Source organism: Varanus komodoensis, unplaced genomic scaffold (assembly GCF_004798865.1).
Source record: "Varanus komodoensis strain SLA01 unplaced genomic scaffold, ASM479886v1 scaffold16, whole genome shotgun sequence".
In the NCBI taxonomy this organism is placed as follows: Eukaryota; Metazoa; Chordata; class Lepidosauria; order Squamata; family Varanidae; genus Varanus; species Varanus komodoensis.
Window position 1 is genome coordinate 25,278,299 of NW_025335468.1, and position 20,968 is coordinate 25,299,266.

At 41.0% G+C, this 20,968-nt stretch overlaps 1 protein-coding gene across 1 annotated transcript in view; it reads right to left on the reverse strand.

The window, feature by feature from the left end:
• Positions 1-209: 209 nt before the first annotated feature.
• Positions 210-20,968, reverse strand: part of SLC17A6 (solute carrier family 17 member 6) — a 55,836-nt gene continuing 35,077 nt past the window's right edge. The window contains exons 4-12 of the mRNA XM_044425859.1: positions 18,140-18,254; positions 15,424-15,511; positions 14,472-14,558; positions 6,476-6,618; positions 5,294-5,443; positions 3,958-4,090; positions 2,124-2,234; positions 1,636-1,763; positions 210-545 (exon numbers count right to left, since the gene is read on the reverse strand). Coding sequence (XP_044281794.1) covers positions 210-545; positions 1,636-1,763; positions 2,124-2,234; positions 3,958-4,090; positions 5,294-5,443; positions 6,476-6,618; positions 14,472-14,558; positions 15,424-15,511; positions 18,140-18,254 — 1,291 coding nt within the window. The remainder of the gene's footprint in view (positions 546-1,635; positions 1,764-2,123; positions 2,235-3,957; positions 4,091-5,293; positions 5,444-6,475; positions 6,619-14,471; positions 14,559-15,423; positions 15,512-18,139; positions 18,255-20,968) is intronic.

Consider the following 20,968-nt stretch of genomic DNA (forward strand, 5'->3'; position numbering starts at 1 on the left):
CCCTTAAAACTCTATAGAATGGAGACACCCAAATGGAAGTGATGAGATGTCACAAACTCATACAGATTGCACTTGATTTTTTTTTCATTTTACAGTAAGACCTTCTTGTCTGATATGTGTTTACATGTTTATATCACATTTTTGTGTGGGTGCAAACAACCACAATGAATAAAACACGAACACTACAAAATATATCCCATATAGGCGTGTTATGAATAATCTTCTCTGTCCTTATAGCTGTATGAGTTTTGTGCTTCTTCTTGTACAAATTCTTCTTTCTTCTCCCAGCCATTTGGCCAGCCACCATTGACCTGGGTTGTAGCACCGTATGATTTAGTAGTACCATAATTTACATAATTCTGAGTAATGTCCCCTGTTTCTTCAGCAAGTTCGTCTTCATGAATGAAGCCACATTTTTCTTCACTTGTCTGTTCCGGGTCTGCCCACGGTTGTTTCTCTCCCGAAGCAAAAATGGCATAGAATATGACTCCACCATAATGGACCAAAGCAGCAATAAGGAAGACATACTGCCACTCTTCACGTGTCTACGAGGAAGAAAACCACAGTATCACAACAGCTTCATGTGGAGATACAACTCCTCCAAACATAAACCTCTCTTAACAGCACTTACGGCAGACCAGCATAGATTGTATGGCTTGGCTTCAATTGCTGCAGTAGCGAACAACATCCCAAGGAACAGACCTAAAGTCTTCCACTCTGCTTGCAACTTATACACACATGAAAAGTATCTTATACTGAATGAGATCCAAGTCAGCGTTTCTCCTGGATCTCAGGCAGATGTCTTTCTAGGTCTTAATACTTGAGGGCCAAAACACTTCAAATCTGTTTCCAGCAGCTATGTCTTTTTGTTTTTACTGCAGAGTAGGAAAAGGGACTAAGTCTGGATGGGTACATTAGTGTGTAGTGCAGGGTGTATTTTAATAACTGAGCTGGATGTGTATTCTAGAATAAAACATTTAAAAATACACGGTCATTACTTATATACTTAAAGTGTATGCTCTAGCTGTCTAGGGACCCAATCACTGGGAATAGGTGGGATATAAACAACAACAGCAACACATCTTTTGCCCCTGAGATCCTTTTCACTGGGAATATCAACAATTGATTATTAGGGGCTTTTACATGTAAAGCATAGGCTCCTACTTTAACCTCTCCTGAAATCTTCCTCTATAGGACAAATACTATCTTAAAAATGTTGTTTCTACTAGTGGAAATTTCTGAAGGAAATGTTTGTAATCAAGAGCAGCCTTCTCCAACCTGATGTTGTCTAAGCATGTTGGTCTACAAATCCCTTCAGTCCACAAATGGTCAGGAATGATGGGAGCTGTAGTCCAAAGTATTATTATTATTATTATTATTATTATTATTATTATTATAACATTTCTATGCCGCCCCTTGCCGAAACCTCGGGGCAGCTTACAACACGATAAAATGCAATGAAATACAATAGCACATAATAATAAGTATCTGGAAGCATCATATTGAGGAAGACTATTCCAGGAACTTTTGGCATGAAGATGTCAAATCTGAGTTTGAGATTGTTCATTCTTTCCTATTTTTAAAGCAGACTTAGTATTTTGGAAGTATTTTGGAAAAAAAAGCACCAAAACTTACCTTGTTCTTTGTCATTGCTCCGACTATTATAGGACATACCATTCCAGACAGTGTGCCAACACCATTTGAAATGCCCATTAAGATACTGGCATATCTTGGAGCAATATCTAAGTGGTTAACATTGAATCCTGTAGGATAAAGGGAGGCTTATGAACTGGTCATCAGAGAAAGGGATGTATCATTTCAGGTTTTTGTCCCATTTAATTTATTATTTGATATTAGTATTGCATTCACAGAAAATTTTGCAATTATGACATTAATCTAAAACCAATTTTCATTGGAATGACACAGATTCTGGTACAAATTCAGTAGTACATGCATGGAAGTCCATCCACATAAAAGTAATTTCTCTTCTTCTCCCTGCAACCCCACCCCAAAATTTCCCTTGGAGGTTCTGGAATCCTCTGGGTCATATTTTGAGGATGTGCAGTTCCATCAGTGTGAGAACTTTATTGGATACCCTCCACTGAACCAAAATGTTAACTTACCAGATATAGCAAATCCACTGAATCCTACAGCAAGCACTAAGAAGGAAATGGCCACGCCTCTGCTATGAGAATATCCAACCACCAGGAGAAGAGTTGCTTCCATTCCAAAACCTTGGAGAAGTTTTTTTTAAAAAGTATTGGTATTATTCCTTCTGCACGACTGTCTTTTAAAAGCATGAGCACAGGATAGCTTTTAAATCAGAGCATTCATATCATTAACAAAGGCAATGAAGAAAAATATAAACCTACAGTCAGTATATATTCAAGTATTCTATTAATATGGAATAGCATTTGACAAAGGTTCCAGTAACTGCTACTATACATCCTAGAGAGTTATGAATCCCACCATATTTTATTTATATTGATTTAATTGGAATTCATATCAAAAATGTATTAGGCCAGAGTACACAGTCAATGAATGAAAAAGAAAACCAACTAAACTGTATAAAATAAAAGCTCATGGGTTGGATCCTGATTTAAGCTGGATGAATTGTGCTGGTATAAGTGGGCTTCCCATGGAAGCGCCTTCATCGTCCTGAAGATGTACACACAGTCAGAAGACACTGCTGAATGGTGAATACTGTGCCATGGTAAAGGCGGGGTGGGGGGGGGGAATCTCAGATATTGGGCGGATGACCTCCTGTTAGCAGAGCTCTTATTCTCATGCAAGGCATATGCCAGATCCAACCCCATATTGATACAAAATATTTATAGTAGTATATATAGTATACTATAATTATAATAGTTTGTATAAACACAACAACCCAACATGGTTCAATTTACCTGTTGGGTTAGTTACAATTTACTGGGTGCTTGAAGTCACCTGAGTTGCTATAGTGTACAAACCCCAATTTGAAGATCAGACAACCCTCAAATAACCTAAAGCTTACATTAGGCCTATTTGAGGGTTGTCCAACCCTTAAACAGCTCCTGCCACCTGGGCTGGCACAACATGGCATGCAATGGCAAATGGGATGCCCACTGGCGCCATGCAAAACTGGCGCCTATGGGTGCCTAGCCTGATGCAACAGCCTCATAGGTAAACTAACCCAAAGTGGATTCTTGTGCCACATGAAAAAAATAATAGGGTTTTTTTGTTATAGTTGATGCAGTTGATTGTCTGAGTAAGAAGAAAGGTTGAGCTAGAAGGAGCAGTCCCTAGTCTCATTGGACTCAGACTGTGTAGGAATTTAATGTCTAAAATAAGAAGCTTGCATTGTGAGTGGGGATGGTGTCCAATGTGATGCCTCAGAAGTGTCCGGATGTCCTTCTGGGACCACAGTGCTATGTTCTGCTCATGATGCACAGCAAAGCAGATGTTTAAACTCTTTGTTACTCTTCTTTAGGCAGTGAACAAAAAGCGAAGACCTCCAACAAATTAAAGAGCAGTGATGGCACTGGATGTGTCCTTTCGAAATATGAATCAAAGATGCAGAGCGCAGAATGTTTGTCTGGAGGATAAATTAGTTGAAAGCTTGTTCAGGCACTACCATCAACCCATCAACCCCCCTGGCATGATATCAGGAACAGAAGAACATGTTCCACAAAGCAGTAAGACTGGCACACAAGCCTTCTGCCATATACACATCCATCCAATTTGTGCAGTCTCCCCACTCCACCCAATGGCACTGGTTTGAAGTGTGTGAGTAGGTGTGCTCTGCCATGTAGGACTGACAGCTGGGCAAGTACATAAACAGGTCTAGGGCAACATCTTCATCATAGTAGCTGTAAACAAAACCCATGTTAGGTGCCTGTTGGAGTGTGAGAACCTGTTGTTCTCTGGTGCTTCACACTAAACATATACAAAGGCCTTTAATAAAAAGGAATGACTTACCTCCACAGTTCATTATCTTCCTGACAGTAGTGGTTGAAAGAATTTGCCTGCTCCTTAGAAAGTCTGCAATTTGGCCCCCAATAGGCACAATAATAGTCATCACTAAATGTGGCACTGCAGATAGCATTCCCACCTAAGGTTGCAAGAGGAAATGGCGTTCTAATCAGAGGTATTGATTGAGCATTTAGTGTGTGTGTCGGGGGATGTGGGGAGAAGGAACAGCAGATGAACAATTAGTGGCTCCCTGGAAGCACAAGGAAACGTACATAGATGGCAATGCACTTATGTTTGACTAAAGAAGGTCAACAGTGTGCAAAGGTGGGAAATTTGGTGCCTTAACTCCAAGGAATGAATTTGCCATCAACTCATAATAACGGAATCTTATTTCCATCTTTAAACATCATTTAGATTGTGAACAAGCAGCCCATCATAGCCCCTTTCCGCCAGAGCTGGCCCTGCATTACGCAGTCTCAGGTGGTCAATGCAGCAGGAGGAGAGGCGCTGGAAGACAGAGCTGTGTGCGCCACGTGGCCTGCCCTGTGTCTCCTAAGCCAGCCTGCTGCCACTGGGGACAGTTTAAGATGCCTCCCCAGCGCTGGTGTTGGAATAAACTCAACTGGCAACCTGGTCAGCTTCTGCACACAAAATGGGAAGAGGCACCATCTTGCCCTTCCCCTTACGCCGCAAGACATCCTTGGCTGGCCCCACCTGGGGCATCTAGGGCCAAATATAAATTCGAACTAAGATTTGGTCACTCCTAACCTTGCTAGATCAGAACTACTTTTGATAAGCTCTCATTAAGCTGCTTCAGACACGATGTCCGAGCACCTGAAGGTCAGTTAATGGGAGGATTTCATCAGGAAGGAACCTTGGCGTAAATCCTAGTGCATGATGATGCCTCCTTCTGACGGTGCCATTGTGCCAGCTGGCTGTGCGTGTCCACTGCCCACTCGCCATATTCAGCATAGCCCTCGCAAGGCACACCAGGGTGAGCTGCCATCGGCTGGATTTCAGCAGAAGTCCTTTGGTGGAGGAGCACGCACAAGCGGGGCTGGCTCCAGGTTTGGGCAATGTGTCCTTTGGTGGGCCTCCTTCTCTGTTAGCAATCTTGGTGGGCTCGCCTGGCTGCACTGCGAGCCGCACTGGGCAGCTGAGTCCAACCACCAGCCCTAGAGCTACATTTGATAAGGGACACTGGGAGAAATAAAAAGTCTGGCTGGAACCGGCCACCTGGTGCTGTCGGGACAGAATAATTTGTAATTATTTATACAGGAATAATTCTCCTATGAAGCCATACCATTTAGGAGTTCCAGTCACTTTAAAATAACATACATACCTTGCTTATTTCAAATCCAAACACTTCTTCAAAGTAAGCGGGCTGACTAATAAGCAGCAGGTAAAAAGTCCAACTTCTGCAGAAGTTTGCAACAATTATTGCATAGACTGGCATAGAAGTAAAAAACTTTCTCCATGGAGTCTTGTATTTCTGAAACAAAAAAAGCCCAGTTTTATTGGTTTTCGTGCACTTTTCTTTATTATGCATGCCAGCTCAGGCTTTGGGTTCTTGTTTCGTTCTAGCTGCAGCTGCACACATGTAGCAGAAAATGCCAAGGCTTCCTGTTGAACACGAGGGAAAGATGAGTTTAAACTAAACCACGATAGAAGTTCCATAAAGAAGAAGCCCCAAATGCACCTCTGTGTTATGTTGCTTTTCCTATAGCAGGGGTAGATAACACGGTGGCCCAGCAAATGGCGAGGGGTGATAGAACTTGCAAACCAACAATCCTATGATCCCCCAACACCGCCCCTGCTCTTTGCCACCCCTTCCTACTCTGCTGGCATAGAAAGGACAGGCTAGGAGCTTCCTTGTGGTCATAAGCTGGCTTTGGCGGGGAGGAAAAGGGGCATGCCAAGGAAGCCAGGAGGGGAGGACCCTGGCTGACAGTTTGTGCTCCAGCCTCCTTGTCACTTCAGCGCAGTGGCTGACAGGAGCTGTTTAGATGAATGCAGGGGGCAAGGTGCCAATCCAGGCATGGTGTGCATGTAAGCCCCTAAATTCAGAGTCTCATGGGCAGAGGGGGGCACTGAATTGCAACCTAACGTTCTGGATTAGCAATGGAAATGCAAACTGGTATATAAATACTTATGGTGCTTTTTGAAACAATTCCCCAAACTGCACCCCAACCTTCCAAATAATACCCCGGTCTTTTCCAGTTTACTTGTACAAGTTGTGATCATAAAATCACAACCAGCATTTTAAAAGAGACAGAGTTCATGGTTTTCTTAGCTGATATTGTTGGACTGACCTTCCAATTGTTCACTGAGACTCCCATAGAAGCTTAAAAGAAAAAGAAAGAAAAAAAAAAGCTTTCAAGATGAAATTGACCTAAGGGGTTGCATAGACTTGTTTCTGGGTTAGGTGGGTCCAACATTCATTTTCATCTCAGCCCCTGGCCATACTATAATCTCATTTCCCTGGATGGCAGGACAGAAGCACACGCAGTCATTGAATCCTTACTTCCATGGCTCCTAACAAATTGGCGCTCTCTCCAATGCTCTCTTCTATATATCTGCGTTCTTCATCTGAAATCGTAGGATGCTTTGCAGGGCTTTCATAGGACACCAAAAGCCAAAACATGTACCAGAAAATGCCAAAACTTCCTGTAGAATATAAAGGAAAGATGGATTTAAACAATGTTAAAGGGATCTTTAAGAAGTCAAAATGCACCTCTATGTCATCTGGCTATTTTTGTTGCTTTTCTTATTTGGCCTTGCAGGTATGGCTTCCTGAGCCCTGGTTGACCTAGCAAATGGTGAGGGGTGGTAGGACATGCCATGCAGCAACACCTGAGGAGACACAGGTTGCCTTGTGGAGTCCCTCTCAAAAGGACTGTATCCTCTATACACCCATTGTGCCTTTTATGTGCAGCAACATTAAGGAAGGGATATTATGAGAAAAGAACATGGTGGCTATAACAACCTGGAAAAGAGGCATAGCACCATGGATGGCCCCATATGAATTCAGACCACAACTCGGAGTAGATACACGGACACAGGTCTCTGTACTGACTGAACAGCAGGTGCAATTCTGCAGCATTTTGGAGCTTATTCGAAGGAAAGCCCTTAACACAACTTGTGGAAATGTGTTTTAAAATCTGAATTTCCTTTTGGAGCATGCACATACGTAGGCAGCACTGAGAATCCTATACTGTAAGCTTAAATTTTCAAATCTATACTTGGGGTTATTGGGAGCCAAGAGGGGCAGGCTGGTGAAAGGAAAAACCGCCCTTCTGTAGAGCAGGGTTTAGAGCTGGGTAGCTTTTCCCCTTTCTCCTTGACTACTGGTCATGCTACCTGGGCTTGACAGGAGTCAAAAGCATTTTGTGTTTCTTCTCTTATATCAGGGGTAAGTAACTGGTGGCCTTCCAGAATTTCCATCAACCCTCGTCAGGATAGACAGTGACCAGGGATGATAGGAACTACAGCACAACCACACCTGAAGTCCACAAGTTGCCTTATCTTACAGATTCACTCTTAAAAGGACTGTATTCTCCACACACACACAAACTACTAGTGACCCTGAGTTAGATGGCACACCCTTAGATGAGGAGTGGGGAAAAGTCCCTGCAATAGGTCATTGCAGCTTGGACAGAAATGCACAAACAGCAATATATTGCTATATATTTTTCATCATTTTCCCCAGCTATACACTAGGGGTATACCCTGACCAGAAGATTCAGTTCAGACCCCAGCTCAGCAGTTTTGAAAACAGCCCTGTAATGGCTTTGAGAGATTGGGAAACTACCTGCTTCAGCTTGGCTGCTGGACTAAACTTGGAAATCCAAATCTTTATGCTTTCACTTGTCTATCATTAGAAATCAACAAATGAAATCATCCTTTTTATCTGTATGTCAGAAATGGATGAAATCTGCAGGCACAGCAGTCCCTTATAGGAGGCCTAAGTCCATCATATTTCTGGTGACTATATCCTCTTTTAATTATCAATAAATTTATTGGCAAACTTCAGGGGTAGCAGAACTTTCAGGGATAGCAGCGCCTTCTGAATTGATCAAATCAGAAAAGGTGTAGAATCAGATTTCTGTGTGTGAAAAGCAGCCTTTACAGTGGACGGTGGCGGGGGGGGGGGTCCATAAAGGGATGTCCTCAGCCCCATAATTCTTGTGAACAAATGTTATGAACATAACATATGGCACAGAAGTGACCCTAATTAAGAAACCAGAAAAAAGGCAGCATTTTGGAATGGAAGGGAACTGTTCATATTTCATTCCCCCGTCACCACCCTCAATGTTTTTGTGGGCAAAGTAGATGAAGATTGTGTGTCACAGAGGCAACCCTAGGCGAGAAGCGTGCAAATTTTCAGAAAGATACATGCAGGGGCTATGGAGTGATGCTGAATGAAAAACAGTTTCAATATTTTTGTTTTCTACTCAGGTGGCCCTAGATCATGGAAAATGAAGAATGCAGAGCTCATATTAGCAGAACATCCAGAATTTTCCAAGCAAGTGCCCAATGGAATTCCCTTAGGATCCCCCAGATGCCACCAAACCTCTTTAGCATTGCTGCTCCTAGGAGGGAGAACCAACAAAACAGCACTAGATAAGTCTGGAGATACATTAATTCATCCTGGGACTGAAGACTCTGGTAAAACCATTCACTTTGATTTGAAAGTAGAGCTGCCAGTCACTCCTTTCCCCACCTTCATGTTTGCCTTATATGGAAAGTCTTGGGGAAAATGAATCTGTTTCTGGAGACACCTTGTGCATGTCTTCGTGTCCCTCCAAATTCCAAATCTTCAGGAGTGTTCAGATTCAGAATCACTCCCCTTCAGAAGAGCCCCACCTTGATACAGACATCTCCCAAACTGTCAAAATCAGCCCAACTCGCTTCTGGTTTTGGCCCCATCTAAATCGCACGTGTACTATAAATGAATTATTGATGCAAGCCTAAGAAATTTCACCATACCAAGGACAAAAAACGCATCCCACATCCAAGCCGCGGCATGGTGTCTGACAGCATTACGGCCTTTCGCTCTAATTTGCAGATTTTGTGCTAATTGGAAGGTTGTACAGCAAGGTAGACACAGGTGCACTTAGCATCTTGTTTCGCTGACAACACCCAGGCAACATGTTGGCACTCGAGTCTGTGCTGTGCAGTAGGTGGTAAGCAAAAGAACCGGTGTTAATTAGCACAGTGTGACTATCCTAAATTTTCCTTCCCCGTCATTAACTCTGATGCACGATTCATAGAGAAAAATGGTTTTCAGTCAATACTTTTTAAAGAACTTAACACAGAACTATGAAGCATGCTTACTCCCCTATCCAACATGTTATCTCCATGCATTCTTATTTCATTAACTAACTAATCAATTAAACTTGTATTCCACACTAATCATTCCGTATTAGTAGAGCTCTTTCATTACAGTATGCTCATTTCTATTAGCTGCATGTTTTAGATATTTTAGATATTTTAGAGCTGGGAAATGTACAGAAAAGGGAAACCAAAATGTTAAAGGGACTAGAACGTCCTTAAAAGAAAAGTTACATTTGAGGCTTTTGTTTTTAGTATGAAAAAATGCCACATAAAGACATGATAGCATTTATGAAATTACACATGGTGTAAAGAATGTTGTGCTAGACCAGAAACTTCATGTCTAACGACACTAATGAAACTGGAGTCATCCAATGAAACTGAGTGATGGGTGAGGACAGCCAAAAGGAAGTATTTCTTTACATGGTGCATATTTAAACCCTGGAATTTGCTTTCACAAGATGTGATGGTTGCCAGCTTTAAAAGAGGAACGGAGACCTTCATGATGGATATTGTGATCAGTTTGGGATATGGACAGGTTTGGGATTAAGTCCAAAGCCCAGTTAGGATCAGCCGTTTCAGTCCAGTTTTGTTGCATCCTGAACCGAGGCAGGTTTCATTCTAAAGCTGACATATCTGAACTCACTCCAGAACTAGTGTCATTAACTACTCAGTGTCAGACGTGCAGGAGACAATGAGGCTTGCCTCCTGTCTCCTGTCAATATAGCACCTTCAAGTTGTGTTTCTAAACCACTGAGCAGGTGGAGGGATTGTGGAGGATGGAAGACTGACTGAGGAGGATGGATTGGGTGAGTGATAGTCCTCTTTCTGGTCCTGTGACATTTTCTACCATTCTGCTTTAAGGGAGGAATTGTGTTTCACTGAGTCTTTTCATAAATTTATTGCTTCCTTCCATTTCTCTCATGTTTACAGTGTGGTTTCCTGGGAGTAGGAAGTGAACTGATAGACTTTTCTTATCTACTTGGATGGAATAACTTGGCTTTGAGTTTTGTTTATTCATGATTTCATTGTTTCTATTGACTTGGCAGTCCTGGTCCCCAGAAAGCAGGCATCTATCCCTGCAGCATCCAGTTCTGCCAAGAAATAGAAATATTGTTGGCAGTTCATTTTTAAAAATAATCAAGACACAGAAGTCTAGTACAAAACCCCCTGCACCTTTTTTTTTCTGATATTCAGGAAACATAATGTTAATTATTTATTCTGTTGATATTCTGTCTTGCTTTTCTGGCAAGGAAACGAAAGCAACTTACATGGCCTTTCTCCTCTCCATTTTATCCTAACAAACAAACTAGATTAAGCTGTCAGTGAGGGACATATGCCATGAAATGTGCTTCTTGGTTAAATGGGACTAGAACCAGGTGCTCCAACAACCTAACATTCATCCAGCACCCTGACCACTGTGCCACAACCGTCTCTACTTCTGCCCTAGATCTGGGTTCTAGCTTCCATTCAGTCATGGACCTCATGGGATGATTTTCTCAACCTATCTCATGTCGCTGTTGTAAGAATAAAACGGAAAGGCGAAGTTTATACCTTAATGGACCCTTAGTTAGTGGTTGTGTTAGTTCCATTAATAGCTGGAATGAGCTGAGTTTCATTGCTTTATGGATCCTGCCAGCCTAGACTCATCTCCAATTTCACCACTTAGGGATGGTACCAATTATGTACTCCTCAGGAGAAATTTCATACTCAGTCTGATTTCCTCATGCCCCTCTTGCAGGACATTTCTGCTTCTAACAGCTGCAGAACATGTGAAAATTCAAGGATGCACCACCGCATCACTGTATCTGCATGCAGGAAATTCTCTATCAGTTGGATTTTTGCCTGCATGCAGCTGTTAAAGGCACAGGAAATCTGCCAGAAAAAAAGTAGAACCACAGACGTTATGAATTAAAAACACTTTCCTCAGAAAACATAAAAAGGACATTCCTGAAAGGTCCTTTTCCACACACACTGAGACCTTTCCATGCTGCCCACTGTAATTAAATTTATTTCAGTAATGATCAAGCCTGGGTAAAGAGCTAGATCATGGTCTTCAGTTCAGCTTGCCCTGCTTTACACTGAGGAAAGTGCAATGTGCCTGAGTCACAGTCCTCATTTAGGCCTAATTTAGCAGTCTGAACAATTCTGCTGTTCTGGAAATTATAATACTTCTTTGTGTGACCTATTTCTCTGCTGCTTAAAACCCATTCTGAATGTTATTCCCCTCAAAATCCCCTCAGAGCTTTCCTCCTCCTACTTTGAACATGCTGTACAAGATCAAAGGGGCTGCAGACTGAGTCATATTCCAGGGTCCCACAGCCATCTGTTCCTTCAGCACTCCTCTTTCATATCCACGGATAATGACCCTCATTCCACATAATTCAGGACAGTTTCATTGTTACAGGAGAAATACACATTGAATCTTGAATGCATTTGAGCTTTTTCAAAGGGTTCAAACACTTTATCACATAGATTACACTGAAATATTTGACCAGTTGTATACTGACAATGTTTGTCCTCTATTAGGCTGGAGCTGGGAGGGGGTCAGACTGACTGACCCTTTCTGACTCACTCTCTATGTTTCTATTAAGGAACTGGTGCCAACATCTGATTATGATTTTGAATGGCCTCTGCATAAGATGGCCATGCATCCTACTTTGCAGTGGAAGATCCTTTATTTGAAGGTCTTTCAGATGATAGCCAAGAATCTTCTATGTGAAGGGCATCTAGGTCCAAGTCAGCTTTAAAGACAATCATCCCTAAGAAACCTAAGAAAGGAGTGCAGGGACCTTGAAGGTGCCCATCAACCCTTAGCCCTTGCTTGGTAGACTGAGAAAACACACTGGTCACAGGTCCCTAATTTGGTGAGATATATTGCCTTGCTATTTAAATCATAGTAATCATTCATGCATATAAATTAGCACATGCAATTCCATGTCCCTTCTGTTCCTCTCTCTCTCTCTCTCTCTCTCTCTCTCTCTTTGTGGTGGGGGGATACATGTCCACTTTATTGCAATACGTAAGTAGCCATCTTACCTCTGTGGCTAAAGAGACATTAGGTCTAATTTAATGAATAGGACTTTATATGAAGTTTGACAACCATCGCCCATGTTCTTGTAACCTCCAGGCTTGCTACTAAGGGCCAAACTGGAATGTTACCATTGTAGAGAAATCCAAAGCTATAGCTGATGCAGAAGCCGACCGGCCATCTTAGTTTTGGTGACAAACCAGGAGCGTATAATACCAGACTTATAGAAATGGCCCTGTTGGTTTGGACCTGTAAAGCACTCCAAAGCCAGACTGCCTTAGGATTCAGATGATCCCCAACCTCATGTATGATCATCAATGAAAGACCTAGTATGGAATGTTGTTTTCCAAAAACAAAGCAACTTTTGGGGGAGACATTTTGATCTTTCTGTTGTATTATAAATGCTATTGATTTTAGCTGCTGAAATTATATACTATCTTTTTATTATCCACATGTATTTCAGCTTTAAATGGCATGTGGTATCTTGAATTAAGAAAAACTGTATGCTTTTTAATAAATAAATCATCATAATCCATCCAAGAGCTCTGTAAAGTAGGACAGGGCCATATAACAGATGAGGTTGGTGGCACACTGTGAAAATATATGCTTTCCTTAAAGCAATCCAGTTGACTACTGACTGAATTGGATTATAAAGTAGAAAGAAATCATGATCTTAATTCACAATCTGAATTACTAGGGTAGAGGAGATGGGTAGCATGTTCTGTGACATGGGCCATGGAAGCTGAAATGAATTTGAGTGCCAGTTTTGATAGAAGATAGAAAGTCCGGTTTGATAGATAATAGAAAGGCCAGATATAAGTTTAGTTAATAAATAAAAAACATGATGGAATGTTAAAGGAATTCAACTAGGCAGCAGTATGATTATTCTTCAGAAATAGGCACCATTGCCTACCCTAGAATAGATGTCATGTCATATCATGTCATTTCTACTTTTTCTATAGATAGATAGATAGATAGATAGATAGATAGATAGATAGATAGATGAGAGAGAGAGACTGGAGACTGCAGCCAAGAAATATGAAGAGGACTGAGACTTGGAAGGGGAGCGATGAAGGAACTAGAGAAGAGCAAGAGCAAGTGACAACTTTTACTGGAGTCCAAGTTCAAGATCATCCAAACTGTTGTGCTTTCCAATCACTATATATGGGTGTGAAAGATGGACAATGAAGAAAGCTGATAGAGGGGAAATGATGCATGTGAAACATAGTTCTGGAGGAGAGCTTTATGAATACTGGGGACCAACAGAAAAAACAAACAAGTGGATCCTAGATCAAGCTACAGCCAACAACATTTCTGCATTAAGAGAAAACATCAAAGAACTTGTAAGAAAACAGGTGAGGGTCATGTGTAAAAGACAACACCATCTAAGCCCTAGGAACTTCCATAAATAAGGCAAAGTAATGGCACTGTAAACACCTCATCTGATCAGTCTTAATTAACATTCCAACATTGAATTTTAAAAACTTATTTATTTGTATCAGTCAGTGTCAACCCATTGGTTGTAGCACCAAGAACTGCAGAAAAGGAGACTAAAACCTTTTTATTTGTTATTTTAAAAATTAGTATCTTAATGTTTTAACAGTCACTTTTGGTTTAATTTATTTTACTGGTTATATCTTATTTATTATACTGTTTTATTGTATTTTGATTTTAATGATTGTAAGCCGTCCTGAGATGCTATGCATAATGGACAGCATATAAAAGTTTAAAATAAATAAAATAAAACAATAGCCTCTCTTCTTGTCATGCTAACAGAAGTCTTTGCTGGATCAAAGAATGGAATGGCATCAGTCAATACAAGCTACATGTTTACCCCAAGCTTTCTCCAAGGAACATTGGGCTGAATTTAAAGTTCCTCCTTCCCCCTCATTTATCCTTATAAGAACTCTGTGAAGTGAGTAAGACAGAGAGATGGAGTGACTCAGCATCACCCAAATAGTGCCATAACGAACTTTAATCCAGGTTTCCCTAGTTCAAGTTCAATATTCTATCTTGTGTGGTGTCTTTCATATTTTCATGGTCATCTTTCTGGATTTATCAGAACAATCATTCTCATGAGTTCCAATAATCTCTAACCGTGTCCTAAAGCTATGATTATAAAGCTATGATACAAGGTGAACACAGAATATCATACCATACACATAGAACACGGACGACCATCCAGTATATTGCACCAAAATCCCAGCCAGTGGCATTGCAATGACTGCACCTGCATAGGAACCTGGAAAAGAAGACAGCGATTAATAAAACAGAAATGCTTACTGAGATGGCATCAGGGCTTGCAATAACTTGGTTTCTGTCAAAATTCATGAGTGCCAGTGCAAAGTGCAAAGCATCTATGCTTTTCCAAGCTACTGGAGAAAAGTTTTCATTGATACCCTCTGAACAAAATGACCCAGTGAAGGAGGTCTCTGTAATATGTCGGATTTTGTTTTTTGTCTGTTATTATATATGTTGTTTAGTTATTGTTCTTAGTATTGTAAGCTGTCCTGGGACAATTTCCATGTGGGACAGACTAAAAATATTTTAAATAAATATTTTAAATAAATAAATAAAATTAATGATGCCATCTCACAATTCTGGAAGAAGCCCATCAAATAAAGCAATGGCGAACTTGTGCCAACTATTTAAGAAACTACTTTTGGTTCCATTTGGATTATTTTGACATTTTGGAATGTATTAGATGTATTAAAATGGCCGTCCAAATGTTCTACTCATTATTTAGTGCTACAGTCAAAATATCTTTAGAAATACCACTTCCTCTGCAGCTGTAAATTGATATTTGGATACTGAGGAAACACTTAAATTACTGCTTCACCACCTCAAGATTTAATGCAGCCTGACAAAGAAATCCACATATTCTTCTCTGAACCATATCTCTAGCATCAGGAATAAGTTCTCAGGTTCCAAATTTTTGTTCACAGATTGATAAGCGTGAGCTTGCTGTGTTCTAAACTCTCCTCAGTGGAAGCAAATCCCACTGCAATCAGTGGGTGTGAACACTGATGATGAACTGGAGGGGGAAAGTACAGAGAATGCTAGAGAAATGTGAAAATAAGGCAATGAAATGGGAAGTTGTTACTTACCACAGAAAGAAGTTGTTGCTAGTCTACTTCGCTCTAGAGGGGGTGCCCACTTGCTCCATATTCCATGGCAGGCTGGATAAGTTACACCCTGTGGAGTAAGTTACTCAGTTTATATCTCCTACAACTAATACAAAATTAAATTGTTTTGGGAGTAAGCAGTTATATGGCATGAACCTGAGTTGCATGAAGTTTGGGCACATTTGTAAGTTATGCCACAGAACAAGGGGGATATTTATCCCTAGGCTTTTATTTTTATTTTTATTTTTTTATTTTTATTTTTTTATTTTATTTTCAAACCCCCACTCCCTGAAAAATACAAATTTTATGAATTCAGCACCCAGGCGGCTCCTTGCAATACATGTCTAGGCACTTTTTTCCCCCATTTATCCTGCTGCATTTTTCTCCTTCCTTAGTTAGGAACATGAGTTATCACACTGAGGCCAAGATCGTGAAGTGAACTGAGTGATGGCATAACAGTGAATGTTGGATAAGTGATTCTGATGTCACTGAAGGAAAGTAAAGACAATGGAAAATAAATGGTGTAAACTGAGAGGCAAATGGCTATGTAAAGTGTGAGAAATCATTACAGTCAAGATGGAGGGATTTTCACAAAAAACTGTGAGCACTTTCAATGAAGCCTTAATAAGAACATTAGTCTTTACATGTAAGAAACACATGCATTTCAGCGTCCATCCTATCCTGGGATCACATTCCATTGAATTCAATAGGACTTCTAAGCAGACATGGACAAGGTTCCACTGTCAGTTGTTATGAATACAACCTGAGGTGACAGCTCTTTTATCTGATATACTTTTGAGCAGGCATACTATCTTGCCAAAATAACACATGAAGGATTTTCTTTTTTAATGCTTTTTTATTTTAGAATCTACATTATGCTGCTTCTGTAAGTCAGGATCTGTTCATGAACATATGTTGCCTTGCATTTCTAAAATCTATTGACTACTGGTGTTCATAAGACAACAATCCAGTTTTGATTGGTGGCTGGCCAATCAAAGTGCAGATGATAGCCAATATTAACTGGTGCACTTCTGAGCTAATGGTCATGAGGAAAAAAAAAACATTCATTGATGACTGTAAACATATTCTTGTGTAAATATTGGAACATTCAATGTAATGTGCACACATACACAGAGTTTGCAACCCAAAGCGGGGGGAGTCTCAAGAAGGAGATGGCACAGCCTCCCTACCTTTGGGGTCTCATTCCTCCCAAACTTTAAAAAGCATTCCAACTGTTGTTGGCTGGTAGGGATAGATGAATGTGTCAGTTTAGTTTTCCCTGGATTCTCATTGTTTTGCTTGGTATATTTGGTGTATTTTGACCTTTCAGAATTTCTCGATGTGTAAGTTAGGTTCATCCAACTTTGAGGATTTAGGATTTTATGAAAATTCATAAGCATTTTATTCATGTTGCTCCTAATACATGTGTTTTATTTGTATTTTGCCTAAAATACATTGTTCATGCAATTTTCCTCCTATAATACCTTTTAATATTTATTTTCCTTAACATACATATCTTTATATACCATTTTTAGACTGAGGAATGGCAAATGTTGAAGGATAATTTGGGATCCTAATTTTGCTTTGCATAGTGGTTCAAAAGTGTAATACTCAGCAAGTTCATATTAAAATGCAAACTGAAGTTCTCCTTCATCTCTGTATCAGGCAGTAGCCCCAGTAACAAAGGCAGCATGCAGTTGCTAGCTTTGAACAGGAATTGGGGCATTAATGGTGCTGGTGAAGGCTCCTTCCAGCCAACAGAAGCCACAGCAGCTCTCTCCTCCACTGGTCGTCTAGAGACAGAGAGAGGCCAAGAAGAGAAGGAGGTGTGGATCAGAGGCAGCCCACCATCTGGCATGCAGATCATGATCCAATCCCTCTTCCTGATGATTGCATAGAGAGGAAGACCTCCCTTTCCCCTTGAGATGATTGTGTGGTTTCATTTCATTTATATTGTGCTTTCGATCATGGATCTCAAGGTAATATATATATGGGTTTCATTTTCCATCTAGATACTGCCTAAATTCAGACTCACATAAGCTTAGCTTCAGCATGGTAGTTATACTAGGTTCTCATCAATCTAATCTAATCTAATCTAATCTAATCTAATCTAATCTAATCTAATCTAAGGGATACAGATTTTCCTACATCTCCCTCATCTCTATTTCACAGATTGTCAGGCCTTTTTTCCTTCAGTTGGCCACTCATTGTAGGAAAAAAAATACCTTCAGGCATGATGGGAATTCCCATGTGACTGGCCCAAAGTCATGCAGTGATTTCCATGGCTAAGTGGAGACTAGAACCCAGATCTCCTGAGCCCTAGTCTGGCACTTTTAACCACGACACTGCACTGGCTCTCAGAAGTGCAAGCCAAAACCTCTGGAAGGCTGCAAGGTGCCTCTCCCAGCCTTATTGCCTTTTTCCTTGTACGTCGCCTAGGGAAGAGACATACAAGGTGATGAACCTTTCTTCACCACCTACACTGGTATCATCTTATTTCCCAACCAGCCCTTTCACAGTTTCAGAATTGATTTCCACCTGTGTCTTCATGTGCAACCATGGGGTTCATTTGCCCCAGCATGCTCTGCAAAGTAAATGTTGGAACAGATAAAATATGTGAAATCAAAGGAATAATGAGGAGTAACACTTCCTCCATTCAAGGTGGTCCTTTTGAAGAGTCTGCATTCCTTTTACATACCTCAACAAGCCCTTGCAAGATTCTAACAAAGATGACACATCCATAATGCACTCGAGCTGCGGATGGTATTAGCATATTGAGTGTGGACGTCAAGAGGATAGCTGCGCCAAAGACCCTGTAAAAGGCAAAAGGCAAAAGGCAAATGGTTAAGGCACTGCTTAGACGATGCAAGAATTTTAGCATGCCATGAGGCCTATTTCAAGGGGAGGAGGCAACATGATTTCAGGGTCCCTGCTGGCATATTGAATGATCAGGGATTATGGACACTGTAGTCCAAAAAGTCTAGAGGGCACCAGAAAGTTATTTTAAAATCCTTCTGCATGGGCTAGGTCCATCTCTATATGGAAACAAGTATCTTCCCTAGAAAAGATGTTGCTTGATCCATATTTGCCAGAGGGTTCAGGGGAAACTGGGACAGTACTGGGTTTCCTTTGGATTAGAGTGCACTGCCATGGTATCTTTGTGATCATACTTTTAGTTACATGTCTACTCAGAAGAGCTTTGCCATATTCAGCGTGACTTACTCCATTAGTAAGTGTATTTAAGATTGCAGACTTACAAATATTCAAGCACAGCTTATTGGAAGCATGTAGACTTCTGAAATAGAGTAGTGGATGTATTTAAAATATGTTGGCTGTCTTTCAGGGCAGGAGCCTTTCTAAGCCAGCATTTATTATTTATTTAAAACATTTATATGCCACCTGGTTGTGCCACAGCACCTCTGGGCAGCATATAGCAAAGAAGCATAATAAAAATTGACGTGGCACTAAAAACAGCAATAGCAGCAAACATTCTAAGAAACATTAAACACCAGCATAAAATAAGACAGCCAATTGTAGCTCAATCCAGTCTGATAACAAAAGTTAGGGGAATGCTAGGGGAAAGTAGCAAGCTTTTAGTGCCCTCTTAAAAGCCTGCATTGAGGATACCTAGCAGAATTCCCAATGGCTACTTATTCCAGAGGTGTGGGGCCAGTGCGAAAAAGGCCTTTCTTGTGGGGATGCCCACCTAAGTGGTCTCATGGGCAGGGAGATAAGAAGGCTTTCTCTTACTGATCTCAGTGTTGACAGGCTGATACTGGTGAAGGTGGTCCTTCAAGTTATTTGGTCCTAAACCATTTAAGGCTTTAAAGGTCAGAAACAGCACTTTCAACTGGGCTTAGAGACACATTCATAACAAGCATGGTTGGCACAATATAGTTGTTATCTAAATGGATTGTCCCATACTAACCAATGGTTGGTGGCTATATTCTGTACCAACTGAAGTTTTTACACCATTTTCAAAGGCATCCCCATGTACAGTGCATTATAATAGTCCAGTATGGAAATGACTTGTATGTGGATAAGCATGGCAGGCTCCATTGCTTCCAAATATGACTACTGCTGACATTTCCACTTAAGGTGGTAAAATATACTTCTGGACAACACAGCCACCAGGGCTCCCCCAGCCAGTGCAGAAGCCAGGTGGACTCCAAGACTATGTACTTGGTCTTTCAGGAGTGCAGCCTCATCTAAGGTCAGTGATAAACCACCATCCAGGGTAGCTGCCTTCCTAGGTCATAGTACTCCGTCTTGGCTGGACCTTCTCATTCATTCCAAAACTGCCTCCAGACACTGGCTCATGAGTGTGACAGCCTCCCTGAGATATGTAGATGGAAACATGAGGCAGAGCTGAGTATCATCCCCATATTGATGACATTTCAACCCAACGTCCAGATGACTTCCTCCAGTAGCCTCACAGAGATATTAAAAAGCATGAGGGACAAGACAGAACCTTGTAGCACCCCACAAATTAATAGTATTGGGCTGGAGATGAAGCCTCCCTTTCTGAGATTGCTCCTCCAGGAATGATAAGAACCATTTTAAAGCTATACCACCAAAGCTCGATCAAGGTAAATGATCCAGAAGAATACCCTGGTTGCTGATATTAAGAGTTGCTGAGAGGTCCAAAAGAACAAATAGAGTTTTACTTCTTAATTCATCCTCCAATATAAGTTATCAGCCAGGGCATCTAAAGCTGTTTCTGTTCGTTAACCAGGTCTGACACTTGTTTGGAATGAGTCAAAATAATCAGTATCTGCCAATACCATTTGGAGCTGTGAGGGCACCACATGCCTGAACATTCTGTGCCTGAAAACTGCATATTTCAGACAGGGTGGTAGTTATCTGGAGCTATGCGATCAAGCCATGGGGACCTCACCATCACTCAAGAAGACATTTACAATGTCAACGGTCCAGGTACCCAGCCCAAGACAGGGTGGACAAGAATCTAAAGAGCAACTTGTGTCCTCATATGCATGTTGCGCAAAACAAAACCTAAGCTATCCTAGCCTTGTCCATCTCAGACCATGTCAAAACGATAGCATCCACATTGGCACAAAAAAGAGAGGCTTTCCCTAGCAAATTGCCCACATTGGATTCAATTTGTTGTGTTCTACTGCCTAATTCTGAGAGACCTTTAACCGCCTGAACTGAATTCCATTCAATGACACTGAATAAGTGGTGGAGAATTAAGATTTCTTTACCCCATCACTGTCATTAGCGCCACAAAATAAGATTGCAAATGGAGTCTTGTGCTCAGTCACCCTCATTACAAGTCTTTCAACACTGGCCATCTAGTTACATTTACATAGTTATTGATGGACAGCTTCTCTAAAACCCAACATGTTTGTCTTCTGCCTGCTCACAGCTTCCTCATAATTCAAAGTGCTAAACTTATTTTCTTACATAGTCACATACTTACAGACACCTGCATATCTCCCATCTTAGTGCTCAACCTCTGCAGATTGCTTATTCAGGAAACAATCTGTTAACCATTAAAATCCACTGA